General features: G+C 36.6%; 2 protein-coding genes across 2 annotated transcripts in view; both read right to left on the bottom strand.

Moving 5' to 3' along the window:
• TECTB (tectorin beta) overlaps window positions 1–1,591 on the bottom strand; it is an 18,334-nt gene extending 16,743 nt beyond the window's left edge. The window contains exon 1 of the mRNA XM_048505818.1: window positions 1,501–1,591. Within this exon, the coding sequence (XP_048361775.1) occupies window positions 1,501–1,591 (91 nt within the window). The remainder of the gene's footprint in view (window positions 1–1,500) is intronic.
• Window positions 1–15,678, bottom strand: part of GPAM (glycerol-3-phosphate acyltransferase, mitochondrial) — a 121,187-nt gene extending 105,509 nt beyond the window's left edge. Inside the window, 9 exon segments of the mRNA XM_048505352.1 lie at window positions 1,671–1,770; window positions 5,884–6,020; window positions 8,932–9,028; window positions 10,031–10,180; window positions 10,884–10,997; window positions 13,035–13,108; window positions 13,553–13,675; window positions 15,579–15,657; window positions 15,659–15,678. Of these exon segments, the coding sequence (XP_048361309.1) occupies window positions 1,671–1,770; window positions 5,884–6,020; window positions 8,932–9,028; window positions 10,031–10,180; window positions 10,884–10,997; window positions 13,035–13,108; window positions 13,553–13,675; window positions 15,579–15,657; window positions 15,659–15,678 (894 nt within the window).
• Window positions 15,679–16,153: the final 475 nt, after the last annotated feature.

Below are 16,153 nucleotides of genomic sequence, written 5' to 3'. Positions count from 1 at the left end.
AATAATAATAATAATAATAATAATAATAATAATAATAATAATAATAATAATAAGGCTCGAATTGTAATGAAGGCCAACAACCAGCTAAAGATCTGGCAGCTGTAATAATAATAATAAAACACTAGGGCAGCACTTGAAACATCTTCGAATTGACAAAATTAACATTGTTCAAATTCAAAAGGCAGCCCTGCTGGGATCCGCATGAATACTACGCCGATACATTACAACTTCCTAGGCCTCTGAGGCTCGAATTGTAATGAAGGCCAACAACCAGCTAAAGATCTGGCAGCTGTAAAATCTACAACAACAACAACAATTAATGTCCAAAAGAGAAACTATAAACACATTAGACATGGCTGGCTTTAGGGGGATTGTCAAAAAGTCTGACCAAACCTGGTGAATGGATTTATATAGGGACAGGTGATCATCAGAATTTACTCATTTCCTTTAGAAAATGGGGAAAAAATTATTTGTTCTTACCATCACTAAACTAGATCAGTTTTTGGATGAAATATTAATTCATACATCAGATTTGTTTAAGTTTACAATGCTGTGTAACACACACATATTCCATAAAGGAAAAAAAAACCCTAAGATTGTAAGTCATTCGTTTGCTCTTTATTCTCTTGAAAAAATCTCTTTGTTGTGGGAAATGAATGAACACAAACATCCTTTAAACTGGTTTGTGGAAAATGAAAAAAATATTTCTAGGAAAGTTCTAAGTAAAATAAATTTAGATCAGAATAATGTAATTTTAATCCACATCTGCTGACTGAATTAGTTTTATTGGGGATTACACAGACAGACCACAGATGTTCTTGAGATGTTACAGTATACTTCTTAGTCATCAGAACCAGCTGTACTTTATAGACCACATACGACATATATCAGGACCAACCAGACCTCTAGCCAGAGCATACACATTACACATACTCTGCAATAACTCCATTGGTCACTGATCAGTTAGCAGGTTTAATTCAAAGTACTGGCCATCATCTGCAAAGCCATTCATGGCCTTGGATCTACATACTTGCAGGGTCAACTCTCCTGCAATGGTCTGATATGTAAAATTCACTAATTTGAATAAAACCTTGTGAAGGCAACATGCATACACATGCATTCTCCGTTGTGGCTCCCCAATTTGTAGAAGAACCTATGTGAGGAGGTCAGGAAGGAACCACAGTTCAATCATTTGTGCAATGTGCAAAATGAAAAAGTTCAAGAGAACATTTCAGTATGTATCCCTTTTCCTTTCCTGCATTATTTTCTACCTTTGCAATCTATTTTCTGCATCCTGGTATGTCAGGCCTTAGATAGTTTTCTAATTCTGTTATCCTAATATTCACTACATTGTTTACTAAATGTCTCATTCTGCCTAATTGATTTTTTTTCCAAAATGTTGTACTCTTCTCTGCATCTCAATAAAAACAGCTGACTACATAGTAAACAGCTGTTATGTGATATAAAATGAAACAATCACAACAAACACTCTTAAAATACAAAGTTTTTGGTTTTTTAGAACAAAGTTTTTGGTTTTTGTTCCATCTGGAATAGCGGGCCTCTGACGTTTGCCCTGAATCTGTAACCTCATCCCGCACACTAAAGACTAAAATTGTTCCCCCATTTTAGATCATTTCAAACATAAGTTCAATTAAAAGGAGAGTACATACCACATGCAATAAGGCTCTGTACAGAACATCTTTACGGCCATCAGGTCTTTCATCCAACTTTCGCCGGATAAAAAACCCTCCAAGCTTACGGATTAAGGTGCTACAGATAAAAAAATATTTCTTCACTGGCCATTTTAGTGAATTAACACATTAACATGTAACAGAAACTATAAATCCACAAATGATATCAATTAGAAAAGTACAACTTGCTCATCATTTCCCTTACATAAGATAACTGTAGATTAACTCCAGTTCTGACACAATTCATGTTAATTTTTCATATGGTCATTGAAACTTGATGCACAAAACCAACGCATGATAGTAGTCACCAATATGTACCCCTTCAATTATCTAGTTTGGCTTCAAACATTTTTATATACTTTTGCTAAATTTGGAACAGCAAATACCATAATACTACTTAAATTAATCCAAGTACTATCACCCTTTCCTTTTAAAAATATGTTATTATTTTTCAACACTTATCAAACATACAAAAGAAATTAAAAAGAAAAGTACCATATATACTCGTGTATAAGTCGACCCAAGTATAAGTCGAGGCACCTAATTTTACTACAAAAAACTGGGAAAACTTATTGACTCGTGTATAAATTGAGGGTGGGAAATGCAGCAGCTACTGGTAATAACATCACAGCATCACAAGCTTGATGGGGATGGGGTGGATGGGAAAGCTGTCACAGCCCATGGATCCTGTGATCTATGGGCAGAGCAAGCTTCTTGGGGATGGGGGGATGGGAAAGCTGGCACTGCCCATGGACCCTGTGATCCATGGGCAGAGCAAGGTTGATGGGGATGGGGGGATGGGAAAACTGGCACTGCCCATGGATCCTGTGATCCATGGGCAGAGCAAGCTTCTTGGGAATGGGGGGGAATGGGAAAGCTGGCGTTGCCCCCGGGAGAAGGGGGAGGAGGGCAGTGCCAGCTTTCAGTCTTAAAAAGGGGCTGAAAAACTCGACTTATAAGCAAGTATATATGGTATATTATATTACTGTTTTTCAAAGTTTCAACAATGTAGCGCGCTTCTATCAGAGATTTTAGAGGTGAAGTTGCAGGGCTGAGTCTTGAAAATATTTTTTCCATATTTCAAATAATCCTTTTCTTATTACATGTGAATCTTTTTTATCAGCTCTTTCTTAGAATCTATTCTTTCTTGCCATGAATACTGTAGCTATGTGCACCTGATGTAAGACCCACAGTTTCTAATTCACAATATTGTGAGTTGGGTTTAGTATCCAATCAGCGATCCAAGTTAGTCCAGCTGCATAATAATATAATTTAGTATTTGGTAATGCTATTCCTCCTCTTTTTTCTCATCTTGTACTACTTTAAATCTTTGTCTTTTGTAAGCCCAGATAAATTTGTTAATATATGTTTGCCATGTATTAAGATTCTTCTCAATAATATATATAGGCAACATTTGAAATAGAAAATTCATCCTAAGCAACATATTCATTTTAACACTTGCTGTTCTTCCTAACCTGGACAGTTTGAGTATGGACCATCTTTACAGATCTTCCTGAATCTTCTTCCAAGTTACCCCTTAATTATCTTGAAATAAATTGTTCAGTTGATCATTTATATTGATACCTAAATACTTTGCTGGTAGAAATATCACAACCAGTTTTCTCTTCAATATCTTTTACTTCTTGTTTGGTTAAATATCTTGTGATAATTTTTGTTTTAGCAAGATTTGTTAAAAATCAAGCAAATTGCCATATATTGTTCTATTTGATCCATCAGATTTTTTTTTGAAGAATAAGCATTAGATATTGTCAGTACATAGCTTTTCATCTTATATTCTTTACCACATATTTTCAAACCTGTGATTCCTGAAAGTAAACAGAGGCAGGCCTTTTCTCCAGCTTGCTCTGTTTGCTAAAGTAAGTGTGTGAGGGGGGCGCAGGGGGCGCCTCCGGGAGGAGGGGGAGGAGGGGAAGGGGGGAAGGGAAATTTTCTCCCTTCCCCACTGACTCGCATATAAGTCGAGGGGGGCATTTTTCAGCCTTAAAAAGGGGCTGAAAAACTCGACTTATAGGCGAGTATATATGGTATATTATATTACTGTTGCAAGGAATTCTAAAGCTAGTATAAATGACCCAGAACTACCACATTCACATAGACAAATATAATTATTAAATGTGGATGATAAACTATTTGCTTATATTATGGCTAACAGACTGAGCAATTGCATTCATGAGATGATTTATGAAGTTCAGAAACGCTTTGTTCCTAAAAGATTCATGAAAGATAACATACAATATGTGATTGATGCCTTTGAACTTTCAAATATTAAAAAAAGACTATGTTTATCTTTTTAGATGCAGCTTTTGTATTTTTCCTGGAAATTTATGATAAAGATTCTGCAACAGTTAAATTGTTCCAGCTTTTTAGAATGGATACAAAGAATATATACTAGACAAAAAGCAAGAATTTTAATTAATGGTGTTTTAACAGAAGAGATTCAAAAAAGGAACAAGACAAGGATGTCCACTATCACCATTACTATTATCACTATTTCCTGATTAACAATGCTTTGAACTAGAGATATGTACTGATTCAGCCAAACAAACAGGCATATCTTTACCCATTAAGCATTGCACAACCAGTGACCTCATCACTGAGCAGCATAAACTTGTTGGCCATCCTGCTCCTTGCAGTAGATAGCCTATTTAATTCCTTTTCCCAATCACTAAAAGTACTTACTAATATGTTCCTCAATGAATGACATAATTGTGACAGCCTATTAAACATGCTAATACATAATAATCAAAACCTTTAAAGTTCTCAAGAAATCCTAAAATAAACCACCAATTTAAAAAAATAACTGTAATCTATACTATGTTTTAAAATACTGTGAGAACAGTTAGTGAATCCATTCAATGTGAAACAGTTGTGCAATATATACATTCTTCACTGACTGAACAATGTAATTGATGCTAAGAATTATAGTTTCTGCCCACTCAGTCATTTAATGATGAGCACTTGAGTGCTACACATTACACAATAACGTTTTATTACAATTTACATAATCAGGGATTAGTCAAGTACTGATACGAAGTGTACAGCACTGGAACAAAAGCTCTACTACATTTGACAAGGGTGCCATTCACAGACGTACCTACAGAAGTACAGGAGGTTCTCAAATATGGCATGATCTACTTAGCAGGAGTGCACAGATGTAACCTTGGAAAATTTACACCATAGTATTTTGCATAATAAGCATCTTTCCTTTTGAAAGGGTGTCAATCCTATGGGAAGACCCATAGAAATAGCTCAATTCATGTGATCACATTATTCACACCTGCGCCTTTGCAACATGGGGCTGCACCATGCTGAAATGGCTCACATTCTCCTGGGTATGAGAAGCAGCCTCCAAGAATTAGCAGGATGTGTCTTAATTCAGAAGGTGTGTAATCTTCTCTGATGTAAAAACTAATTGTCAATTACAAACAAGCTGGCTGAAGGAATTTTGCACTGAAGAAGTCTCTCTCAAGAAAATAAGCTTGCGAGCCCTTCTCTGCTTCAAAGACTAAGTTAGCATCATCTGTCGGCAAATATTTTTTCTATTGTGAGCAATGTATAAGACTGTTTTGTTGCAAGCACAAAATGCTGATAAAAATTCATTGTCTCATGTATAATAAAATCTTCATATTGTTACAAGCATTCATGTATATTGTATTTATTTGTCCTCAACACATTGTTGGTTCTTAATTCAGATGGAAGAATGATTTCCCCAACATGATAGCATTGGCTGTTTCATGCTACTGGGCTGAAGCTGAAGTCCTTACCAGCTTCTAGACTGTATTTTAGAATTTTAATAATATCATTAGATTTTTCAAAAAATTAACTTCAGAGTAACAGTACAACTTATAGTCTGACTCTATTCACTTGATAACCTGCTACAAAAAGTGCATGCCGTATTGTTTATGAGTTTGGTTCTATGGATTTGTTGTGATATCAGTTCCCTGATCCAAGAGGCTCTTTGGAGCTTCTTGCTTCAGAGGACAGCATGTTGCACCAGAGGAAGTTGCTACCATTAGTAGACCAAATCTACATCAACCCAATTGTGAGTCATTCCTTGATAAGTACATATGAGTTGTCTGTGTCAGCATTTAGCATATGGCTGTTAGTTTCCATTGGATTTCAGTCAGGTATTAACAGGGTCATCATCAAAAGGAAAGCATATAAACCTTACCTGAAAATGGGGATGTTCAAGTTATTCCCTGCTGCAATGTAAGGTGCCTTGATGTTATGGCAAAAAAGAATGAATGTGAGAAGTAGGTAGTCGATATGAGATTTGTGAACAGGCAGGAAGATAAGCGGCAAATTCAGCTGCATGGGGGAAAAATTACACAAAAATAAGGATTCCAGATTTCAATCAAATGATTTTTCAGAAGTATGTTTCACTCTTTAGAGTTTGACAGTTACAATACATTACAGCTGCATTGCAAATAACAGCAAATATGCTAAGTTGATTTACCTATAAATATTGTTAGGTATGTCAAATCCAGAAAGATTCTGTCCAAATGCAAATTATCATTTTATTTTCATTGAATAAAATTATGCACAAACATTGCACAATGTTGCTTGAAGCAAGCTCTTCTAAAATTGTATATTTCTTGTACACACTGCAATTATTTCATTATTATGCCTAATAGCGAAATGGGTGGCTTCTGCAACAGTAGCAAAGCCAGGCCACCCACAGTTAAATTAAACATTCATCCAATTTTCCTGATATGCAGAATAATACAGCTTTGAACACGAACAAAAGGAAAAAGCAACCAAAAATAGAACATTATGAGGACCGAGTATGCTTCAAAAGTCACAAAATGTTAAGAACAGTTGAACATCAGTAAAAGAAGGGGAAAGTAGTAAAAGTCAGTAAAAGTAGACAAGGGACATTTGGCTGCTCAAACCCCTGGGTATTTAAGATGATACTGCAAGGGAAGAAGAATTCCCAAATCATTTATTTCCTTTCAAAACAATTTGTATTAGGCTTTATTACAACAATCAGTAGGACAAAATTAAAAAATAGGGCCACCCAAGATAAGAGGTTTTACGTACTCAGGGAACTCCGGAGGTATGAGAGCATTATTAATTGTAAACTAAAAGGAGGGGATCCCACTAAAACAGCATTGAAGGCACTTAACTCTGTTAAGGGATGGGACAGAGAATTTGGACTGCTTGAAGTCTTGCTGCCATCTTTGGATTTAACTTTTGATCTGATCTTCTATCAGTAGCAGCTGGCTGATGGAGATGTTCCTTGCAAGGCATTAAAGTTTTTATGGCAATCTGGCAGACTGGAGACTTCCCCAGGAGAAGTATGAGGCCTGCCAGGGAAGAGGGAATATCCTCCCTTTGGGCAAAGTGGTAAATTCATTGGGATCCAACTCATTGTTCAAAGTGGAGGTTGGCTAGCTGTCTGCTAGTGTAATGTTATTCCTACCAATGGTTATGCGTTGATATTTATTGGTATCAGAGTCTGTACATATGTTCACTGACATGTGTATATTTCCTGATGTTTTAAGCAATTCTTATAAATACATCACTTTTATATTTTGGCGTCTCATAGACGATACCTCTTCCTATTGCTGCTTGAGACCCTAAAAGTTTTTTTAATAAATAATATACAGTACTTTGCAACTTGGTTGCAGTGGCAGTGAGGGGAACCTGCTTCATCCAGTAAATGAGACCATTTGCAATCCACAACATAATCTTGATTCAAATATTACAGTTGTTCTTTGTTCCCGAAGACACACCATTCACCTGGATCACTACTAGGCTGCATGCTACTTAAAAAAATATTTTACTCTGAACATTTCACAATGACAAATAATCTAAAGTCAAATCATTATTTTTATATGTTACTTCCACAAAAAGTATAAAATATATGAAGCTGTCTTATATTTTATACCTACGTCACTGGATATATGATATAGTATGCCCCACTGATATGATACGCTCCTTTATACAAAAGCACAAAACTGGATGTCACGAAGGAGGATACTGGCTAAACTATCTACCCGACATGCTAATTCTCTATCCAGTGAAAACGTTTTGGATAAAAAAGCATTCAGTAACATGAGCCTGCAAAAATATATAAAGCAATAAGCCCAAACAGGCAAACCACTTAATGAGAACTAGACCTCACAAGGTTCTTCTATAGCAGGGGTCCCCAAACTACGGCCCGGGGGCCAAATGTGGCCCCCTGAAGGCATTTATCCGGCCCGCCAGGCATGGCAGCGAAGGCTCCATTCATGTGCAGTGGGGGCTCGAGGGAGAGGAGGAACTGGCCCCAACGGCTGTTGATTGCAGTTACATGATGGCACCCCCAAATCTCCATGCATTTTCTGACCCAGAGTTGGAAACCTTACATGTGGCAACGCCTGCTCCGCCCTTCCCTCTCGGCTACTCCATGTGTTGCTCTCAGGCTTTCTGTTCCGCCTCACTCCCATTGGCACTCCCACTGGCGAATCGCTTGCTGGCTGCTAGGGAGGAAAGAACCCAGGAAGATACCTAATCCTGGGTTAGATGGAATGCTTCATTGGGAAAGTCCTGCTTTTTTTTTTTTTACAGGGGAAGGTATTCCGCAGCCTCCCCAACAATATTTGGAGCCCACCCTGTACTTGACATACTTTGGTCACTGTTCTAAAAATAGACCATGACAGAAAGGCTGAAAGGTGAAATCAAACATTTTACAATCATTTGTGCATAGGAATTTGTTCATAGTTTTTTTTAGTCCGGCCCTCCAACAGTCTGAGGGACAGTGAACTGGCCCCCTGTTTAAAAAGTTTGGGGACCCCTGTTCTATAGGAATAATGAACTTTTTTAAAAACATAAAAAGGATACGGATGCAATAGTTCCTAGTCTAGCACTGTGAAAGTGTTGCATTGCAAATGTTAATACACTTGTACCTAGGGGTGCCAATAAGGAGAACTTACCAATGACACTGCTGTGTTGACATCACACCCCAAAGTGATGTCAGCACATTGTTGGATGCTCTGGCATTTAGGCAAACATCTACAGATAAGTCATAGTTCTGTCCAAATGCTACAGCATCATTGGTGTCGCACTGACATCACTTCTAACTACATGGGAAATCATGCCAGTGCGTTGGGATGCTGCTGGCATCCTGCCCTCTCATTTGTTCCCATTTCCCACCCCCCATGAGCATGCTATGGTAAATCTAGTTGTATGATCCATCCTGTGTTTTCACACTGCATTCTCTCTCAGCTATTTTTACCTCAGTTGCTGCTTTCACCATCTCCAGTTGGCCTTTGTGAATCTGAATATTCCAAAAAAAGCTGTTGAATAATTTCAGCAATATCCATCCTGTTAACCTACAAGAGTAATAACAGCTGAATTAAGTAACAGAATTCATGTTTCATATGCATATTTTTACCTTCTGTTATAATCAGAAACAATTTTCACCAAGCAGAAATGTGCATATAAAGATGTACTGACTTTAAAACCTACACTGCTGTAGAAACATGAAACATAAAATCAAGCAAACTTTATTGCAAGGTGTACACAAATGGGCAAATTAAAAACCTCTCAGGTCTGGAATACAAATTGCTAGCTTTACAAAAGCTGTAGCACCACAACATATACAGCTGATGTCAATATCAAGTGACCAACCAAGACCATAAGCATTTCAACCTCAAAGGCCTTCCTCGGTGGTCAAAAATAAACTGTTTTCTACCATACACACACATACAGAAAATAATAACTGTAATCATAGCCATGTGTATATATAATGGAGATACACAATCAGGACATGAATTCCCACATATGGTTCCTGAATTCACACAATAATCCTTATAGATATTATAATGTTGTAAAATTTCCAAAGTTTCTGCAAATGTGTGTCCTCAATTTGTAACTTAACTCTTGTGAATAGTGTATACTGAATCGGGGTTAAGTCTGTTTCCCTTTTTCCTTGCTGGAAACATAAAACATGATCAGACAATCAAGAGAAGAGGAAGAAATGCCGAATCAGCCACAACATTCTATATAAACACAGAAGCACAAGGGTTTTAATATGATATACAACTGTAAAAATGGTACTTGAACAGTTTACAGAGTCAAAAGACCTAGCAAATGTAGCAAAATGTTTTAATCCAGTTTAGAACTCAACAACAGATGATTCTGCTGTGCCAATATAACTTGAAACTTTGAAGAACATTTTGTCATGAATAGTTTCAGATTTGCCATTAAAAAGGTCACTGTTCACATCAGAATATGTATATTGTTTGAATTGAGCTGACACCACAAACAACTAAGCAAAAAATGCCAATTTCAGGTTTGAGTCTATATCCTCAAGCCTGAAATAACTGTATTACCTGATTAAACAAGGTGAGACATTTGCTACCATTTCCTGAACAATTCTTCTAGCTTTCTTTTTTACTTTACTGTGGATTCTGGAGTCCAACTGACTAGAACCACCTTTAGCAGACATTTCTGAAGCCTCCTCTACAATGGCATTCTGCACTCTGAAAGTTACAAACAAAAAATATTCTTAGAATATGTACTGTAACAAGGATGTAGGCACATTAAAACACAGAATTTTTTGAAGTACAGTATATAAAGTACAGAACTAGCTGTACATTTCATTACATTTTGTTTAAAGTGTTCATAAGAAAATAACATCCTGATCTCAAAAAAACCAGAAACTTCCCTGCTCAGTATGTCACTTAGTTCTTTTTAAAAACATTATAAATTATAAAGTCTTCTGTCAACAAAGATGTATTTTATTAAGGTACACATACTACATGCAGTTATTTTCTGCATTTTCCACATTTAGACAATATATACAAAAAAGATAGAGACACAAAGAGAACTCTATATATTGCTTTTAAATTGATTTTAGCCCCTTGTATGTTAACAGCCTTCAGGACTTGCAGAGGTAAGTAGCAGGGCTTCTTGTAACCACAGAAGGCCTAGGTACAACTACATAATTCATAGGTCACATAGCTCTAACTAGAACAAGCACACATGATCCCTGAACTAGTTCACCTGAAGGTACTGAGGATGAGGGAGTCGTCCTGATCTTGTAAACCAGGAAAGGTAGATTCACTGATCAAAAATAAGGGCTTCACAAAGGGCCTTTATTAAGATCTATCCCAAAGAAACCCAACAGCTGCTATCCCTAAACTGGAAATTTGAAATCACAACATTCAGAATTTTTAATCTTACCTGCTACTGTTCAGCACATTTTCTGCCACATTACTTGTAAACATTTGCTTATGAACATCCCGTTCTTGAACAAAAAGAACATAACAGAGCCGCCTGGCAAGCCACCCTCTGTGCCTGTAATGTTATATTTGTATGTATTAAAGTATATTACTGGAAAGAGTTAATTAAAAAAATAGTTGTGCAATCATAGCCATATCAGAACCAACTATTTTCCTCAACAACTAGTTTAACATAGCACTAGTAAATATTATGATAGCAATCTTTAACTTTTAAGACAACACTCAAAACCCCTCTAATTTCAACTTGGTTATTTTTTTCTCCTTACCTAAGTTTGAATATTATTTTTCTTTTTGATAAAAGTATTGAGTTAACTGTATGCATAACCAGAAAGCCAAAACACCTTTTTTTGAAGAAACTCAAAGGATACTTTTTTCTTCATGCCCAGGTTTCAAGCAATTGTTAGCATTATAGCAAAGGAAGGTTTACTTACACACAATCTAGCAACCCTAGGGACATTTTGTTGTTCTTCAACATATGGGCTTGTTTTGAATTGCAACCCAATTCAAAAGGAAGGAGGAATAGAGTGGCAGCCAGGGACAGAGCTACTGAGTTGCCTCTAAAGGAGGAACTGGCACACTGGCACCAGAAGAGAGGGAGAAAACACTCACTTCTCCTTGGGTAGTCCATCTCATAAATGACTTATGCCACCTTTTTTGATGGTGTAAGCCTGTGCCTTTGAGAGGGGTCTTTCCCAAGCTGAAAGTGCACTGGGAGCCAAATAAAGTCAGCTCTACTTCCAGGAATGTCCCTGGAACAACCCCCCTCCACACTAGCACAGGAATTTGCAACAGTGGACCTCCATGGCAGGGCCCAGCTTCTAGGCTTGTGCACTAGGTGACTGGCCACTGGGTTAAGTCCCTTAGCACCAGCCAACATGCTAATTGGCATGGTGTTGGCTGCATGCATGCTGGCACCCCCTTTCTGTCACTTTCAACGCAGCTTCAGCCTCCCCTCTTTGGATAGTTCAGTTAGTCATTAAGACAGCTGACTAAAAAATCCTCTGTCTCAAGATACCTATGACATGGCAAATCATGTTTGTGCCTCATATTATTGCCTGTAGCACATTATAACTTAATCCCATGATATATATGATGTTGCCATTAGGCATGAGCATTGATAAAAACTATCAGTTAATATTGGGTTTGGATTTTTTTTAACCTGGAAATTTTTGGTAAAGTCAAATAAAGCCAATATCCATGGCCTTTATTTGGCTGTTATTGAAAATATTTTATTTAAAAAACTCAAACTTGATTTTTTTTCAGCCGTTGGTGGCTTGGGAAACAGAAGGTGGGGTGGGACTTATCCTCTGGTATTTCCCAAGCTCCAGAGGGCTGAGACAGCAGTGGCAGGGATATGCAGCACTGAACATGGAGATCAGAAAATCTCTATGGCTCATTCCGCACATGCAGAATAATGCACTTTCAAACTGCTTTCAGTGCTCTTTGAAGCTGTGCGGAATGGCAAATTCCACTTGCAAACAGTTGTGAAAGTGGTTTGAAAATGCATTATTTTGCGTGTGCGGAAGGGGCCTATCTCTCTCCTATCCCCTGCTGACATTTTTCCAAGCCCCAGAAGGCTTGGAAAGCATAAGCCGCGAACAGATCTCCATGCTGTGCTGAACCTGCCCAGTGTGGCAAGGAGATGTCTCTCCCTCCCCCGCTCCACTGGCTCCCAAATGCATATGGACTTGGGAAAGTGGGGGAGGGATTTATTTGTAATAGAAAAACCAAAAAAAAAAAAAAGCCAATAGTTGAACAAAGTGACAACAGACATCTCAAGAACATCCACATCAACCATTTTCACTAGAGATTGACCTAATTCAAGTAATAATAGTATTGAGTAATGCCTGCTATAATTTTCAACATTACGGAGATTCGTTGAAATGTTTTATCTATTTGTGGTTCTTTACAGCTTTCCACTTGCTTTCATTACTGTAAACCACTATCAAACATTTACATATTTTATCCACTGTGAATGACAAAAACACTATCACCTGAAGTCAGCATATCAAAGTGATGATCATCTTAGTTAACGAGATTTAGACACATAGCTATCAACTGTTCTATTAATTACTTTTACAATCCAACTTACCGGGTGTGTGTTTCATTAATATAGATTACATTACGAAGGCCCAAAGAAGGGATGCTGGGATTAAAAAGCTTATCCTGAAAATAATAGACAGTTTTATCAGAAAAATATATAATCACAGTATTTATGTGTCATACGTATTGAGGATCAACGAGATACAATGACTACTGTCCCACACAACCAAGTAGTAATTTCAATAGACTTAGAAGACTATGATTCTGTTTAGGATTGCCCTGTGAGTGACCTTGGGTCTGTTACCCTCTCTCATCCTGCTGTTGTGACAAAATGAGCATAATGATATATTGCTACCTTAACTCCCTAGACAATATGTTAGATACAATGTGTTAGACTACAAATACAATGACTGTTTTCAGCTTAGGGCCAATTAATACTATGTCCTGTTGGGATCAGAGATTATACAGAACAGGCAATAGAGTGAGAGCACATAATGACCTTAACACTGAAACTTAGCAAACTATTCAAATACTGTTTCAATTTGTTATCATTTTAGCTCAGTTTACCCGGCTTTGGGGAGTGCATACATAGCAACAACGTCCCACAAATGGTCTGTTCCTGCCCAGCAGAGTTTCCTTCCATTTCAAAGTAGCTGATCGAAAAACAGTAGGCCTAGAATTGCATTCGCCCTAAAAAACAAAAAGTATGACAATACATTTTTTTAACAAAATGGCAACATATATAAAAAAAGTAACAACAAATGTGTAAACCCTAAATGCATATATTCCAGCCCAAGCATTTTTACAAATCATTGATCCAAACAGATATTGAAGAATGTGTTTAACTTTCCCACTGAAATAGTTCGGACCTAACTTTGACCAGATCACATCCTAGGAGATTAAGGACATTGGACAATTACATTTGACACAAAGATTAATCTTTTAAGAACTAACCCAGGTCCAAAACCTCCCATGATTTTAAAATCCAATCAATGAACATAAAAAAGAACAATAGCAAACATATTTTCTGTGTCTAAACTTACAAAATAGAAGACCCGACTAAGTCAGTTAGTTGTAATAATTTTAAATTGCTACTTTAATAATTAAATTTTATAAATATTGTGATGATATAAATTTTGATCAAAATAAAGCACTGCCTTCATAATTACATTTCCACACTTAAAATATTTAGGAAAGGAAACTATAAGAACTTTTTTCTGATGTTTACTTAACACTTACAACTCCTTAAAATATTTCAAAATGTGTGGATCGTATAAGTTAATATATTAAGAAAAAATGATGTCTGCTCTTTGGCAAATATGAACAATGTAGATGTAGTACAAATGAAGATGTAGTACAAAAACATACACAGAACAAGGACTACCATCCCTTCACAAGCTTCCAGACTGAGGTGAATAATGAGGGTTGTATAGAACTGCAGTTCTTTTAGTCCTCTCCTATGCAAGTTTACTTATAAATAAACTCCACTAAATTTAGTGCACCATATTTCTGAGTAAACATTCATAGAATTGGCTTGTAAATAAGGTAAGAATTTAAGTAAAAGTACAGCTCGCCAGACTGAGATTAAAGCTCTATAACAAGCATAAATATGCATACAGATCTATTTACAAGAAAGTTAAAAGAACACTTATAGAGAACACAATAAGCACTTCCAGCAAAATACATGATTCACTGCAGATAGGTACATAATTTGCCTAACATACATCCTGAATTTTAAAAAGAAAAATGTGAAATTATGTAATTATTACAGTCTTTTAAAGCTGTCTTATTACTAAGAATAACAGCAGGATTCTCCCACAGGCAATTTTACATCCCTGAAGTGACTTCCAACTCTTTTCTTTCTATAGTCCCTCAGATTCTTCCCTTTGATATCAACCTATTCAGTCAGTTCTGAAAGTTGAATCATTCACCCATAGCCTCTTTTGTGAACCATGGCAACCTGTTCTCATCTAGAAATAGTTATCCTGAAACACAGTAATCCTATTTTGTTTCCACTCTGACCATGTCTTCACTCTTCATATGTGTCAAGCTCTGGCTGTGGCTCAGCCTTAAGCACTGCATAATCCTATTTCCCTTCCTCTGCTATCTTCATTTCCTCCTCCACTTCAGGACTATCCAATGCTCCACCCAAGCACATATACTCATTACTCCATATTCCTACTTCAGGTGTGTGCTTTTATGTACTAGATCTCCTAGAAATATCTTCCAAGCTTTTTTTTCTCCGTCTCTCATTTGCATCTCTTGTTCTGGGCAATAAGTATTACCATGTGTGTATATGTGTATATAAATATATATAAATTATATTTACTTGATCTTTTTCTGCTTAATGGTATTACAAGTCAAGTACAATCTACATTTCAGGAGTCACAGATGTGATGAACAGCACAAGAAACTCTAGATAAGTGAGCATGTGTTACTATTCTTACCATGTGCCTCAACTTTCCTTCATCATAAATGAATATTCATTGCTAATCTTCTGACATAAGCAGGGTTTTTTTCCATTCACATTTGTAAGAGGAAAATAGTCTTTAGGTTAAGTAAACTACTCTTTCACTTAAGTAATTTTGCTTACCCATTCTTCACTGGAGTGTTTACATCTAGATACAGTGCATTCTGCTGATGATGACGAATAAGAAACATCTATCGCTCTGCGACAAAGCAGCATCATCCATGACACACAATTTATTTCAATAACATGAGCTTCAAAAGACAATAAACTCAATGTTAAGGAATAGCTGTATAATTGTCAAAGCAAGAACTACCGGAGAAATACTTGATATTTTAATATAAACAACACAGTTAACAAGTTTGTTAAGATAGCATAAATACGGGATACCCCTTGCATTTGAAAATTAACTTATCCTTCTGAATATTCCTTATTTGCTCTTCTTAACTTATTCTGGCTGGTAGCTTTTCAAAAAGAGGTTTGAGCTGCACATATTACAAGCATAATGTTGTTTTCCTTATGTAGCAAGCAAGTTATTCTCTAGATAACTTGTTTCACAAGTGTTATTAGTTGTGTTCACACTATCAAACCATTTACTGTTCATGTTCAGTGCATAAGGACCAGATTAAGACAAGAAAAAGTAATTGTTGATAGTCACATTTTATTTTCATACATAAAGCAAGGAATGGGGAAAGCAGCTC

The sequence above is a fragment of the Sphaerodactylus townsendi genome, linkage group LG08 (genome assembly GCF_021028975.2).
Source record: "Sphaerodactylus townsendi isolate TG3544 linkage group LG08, MPM_Stown_v2.3, whole genome shotgun sequence".
Lineage (NCBI taxonomy): Eukaryota > Metazoa > Chordata > Lepidosauria > Squamata > Sphaerodactylidae > Sphaerodactylus > Sphaerodactylus townsendi.
This window is presented reverse-complemented; position numbering and strand designations above follow the sequence as displayed.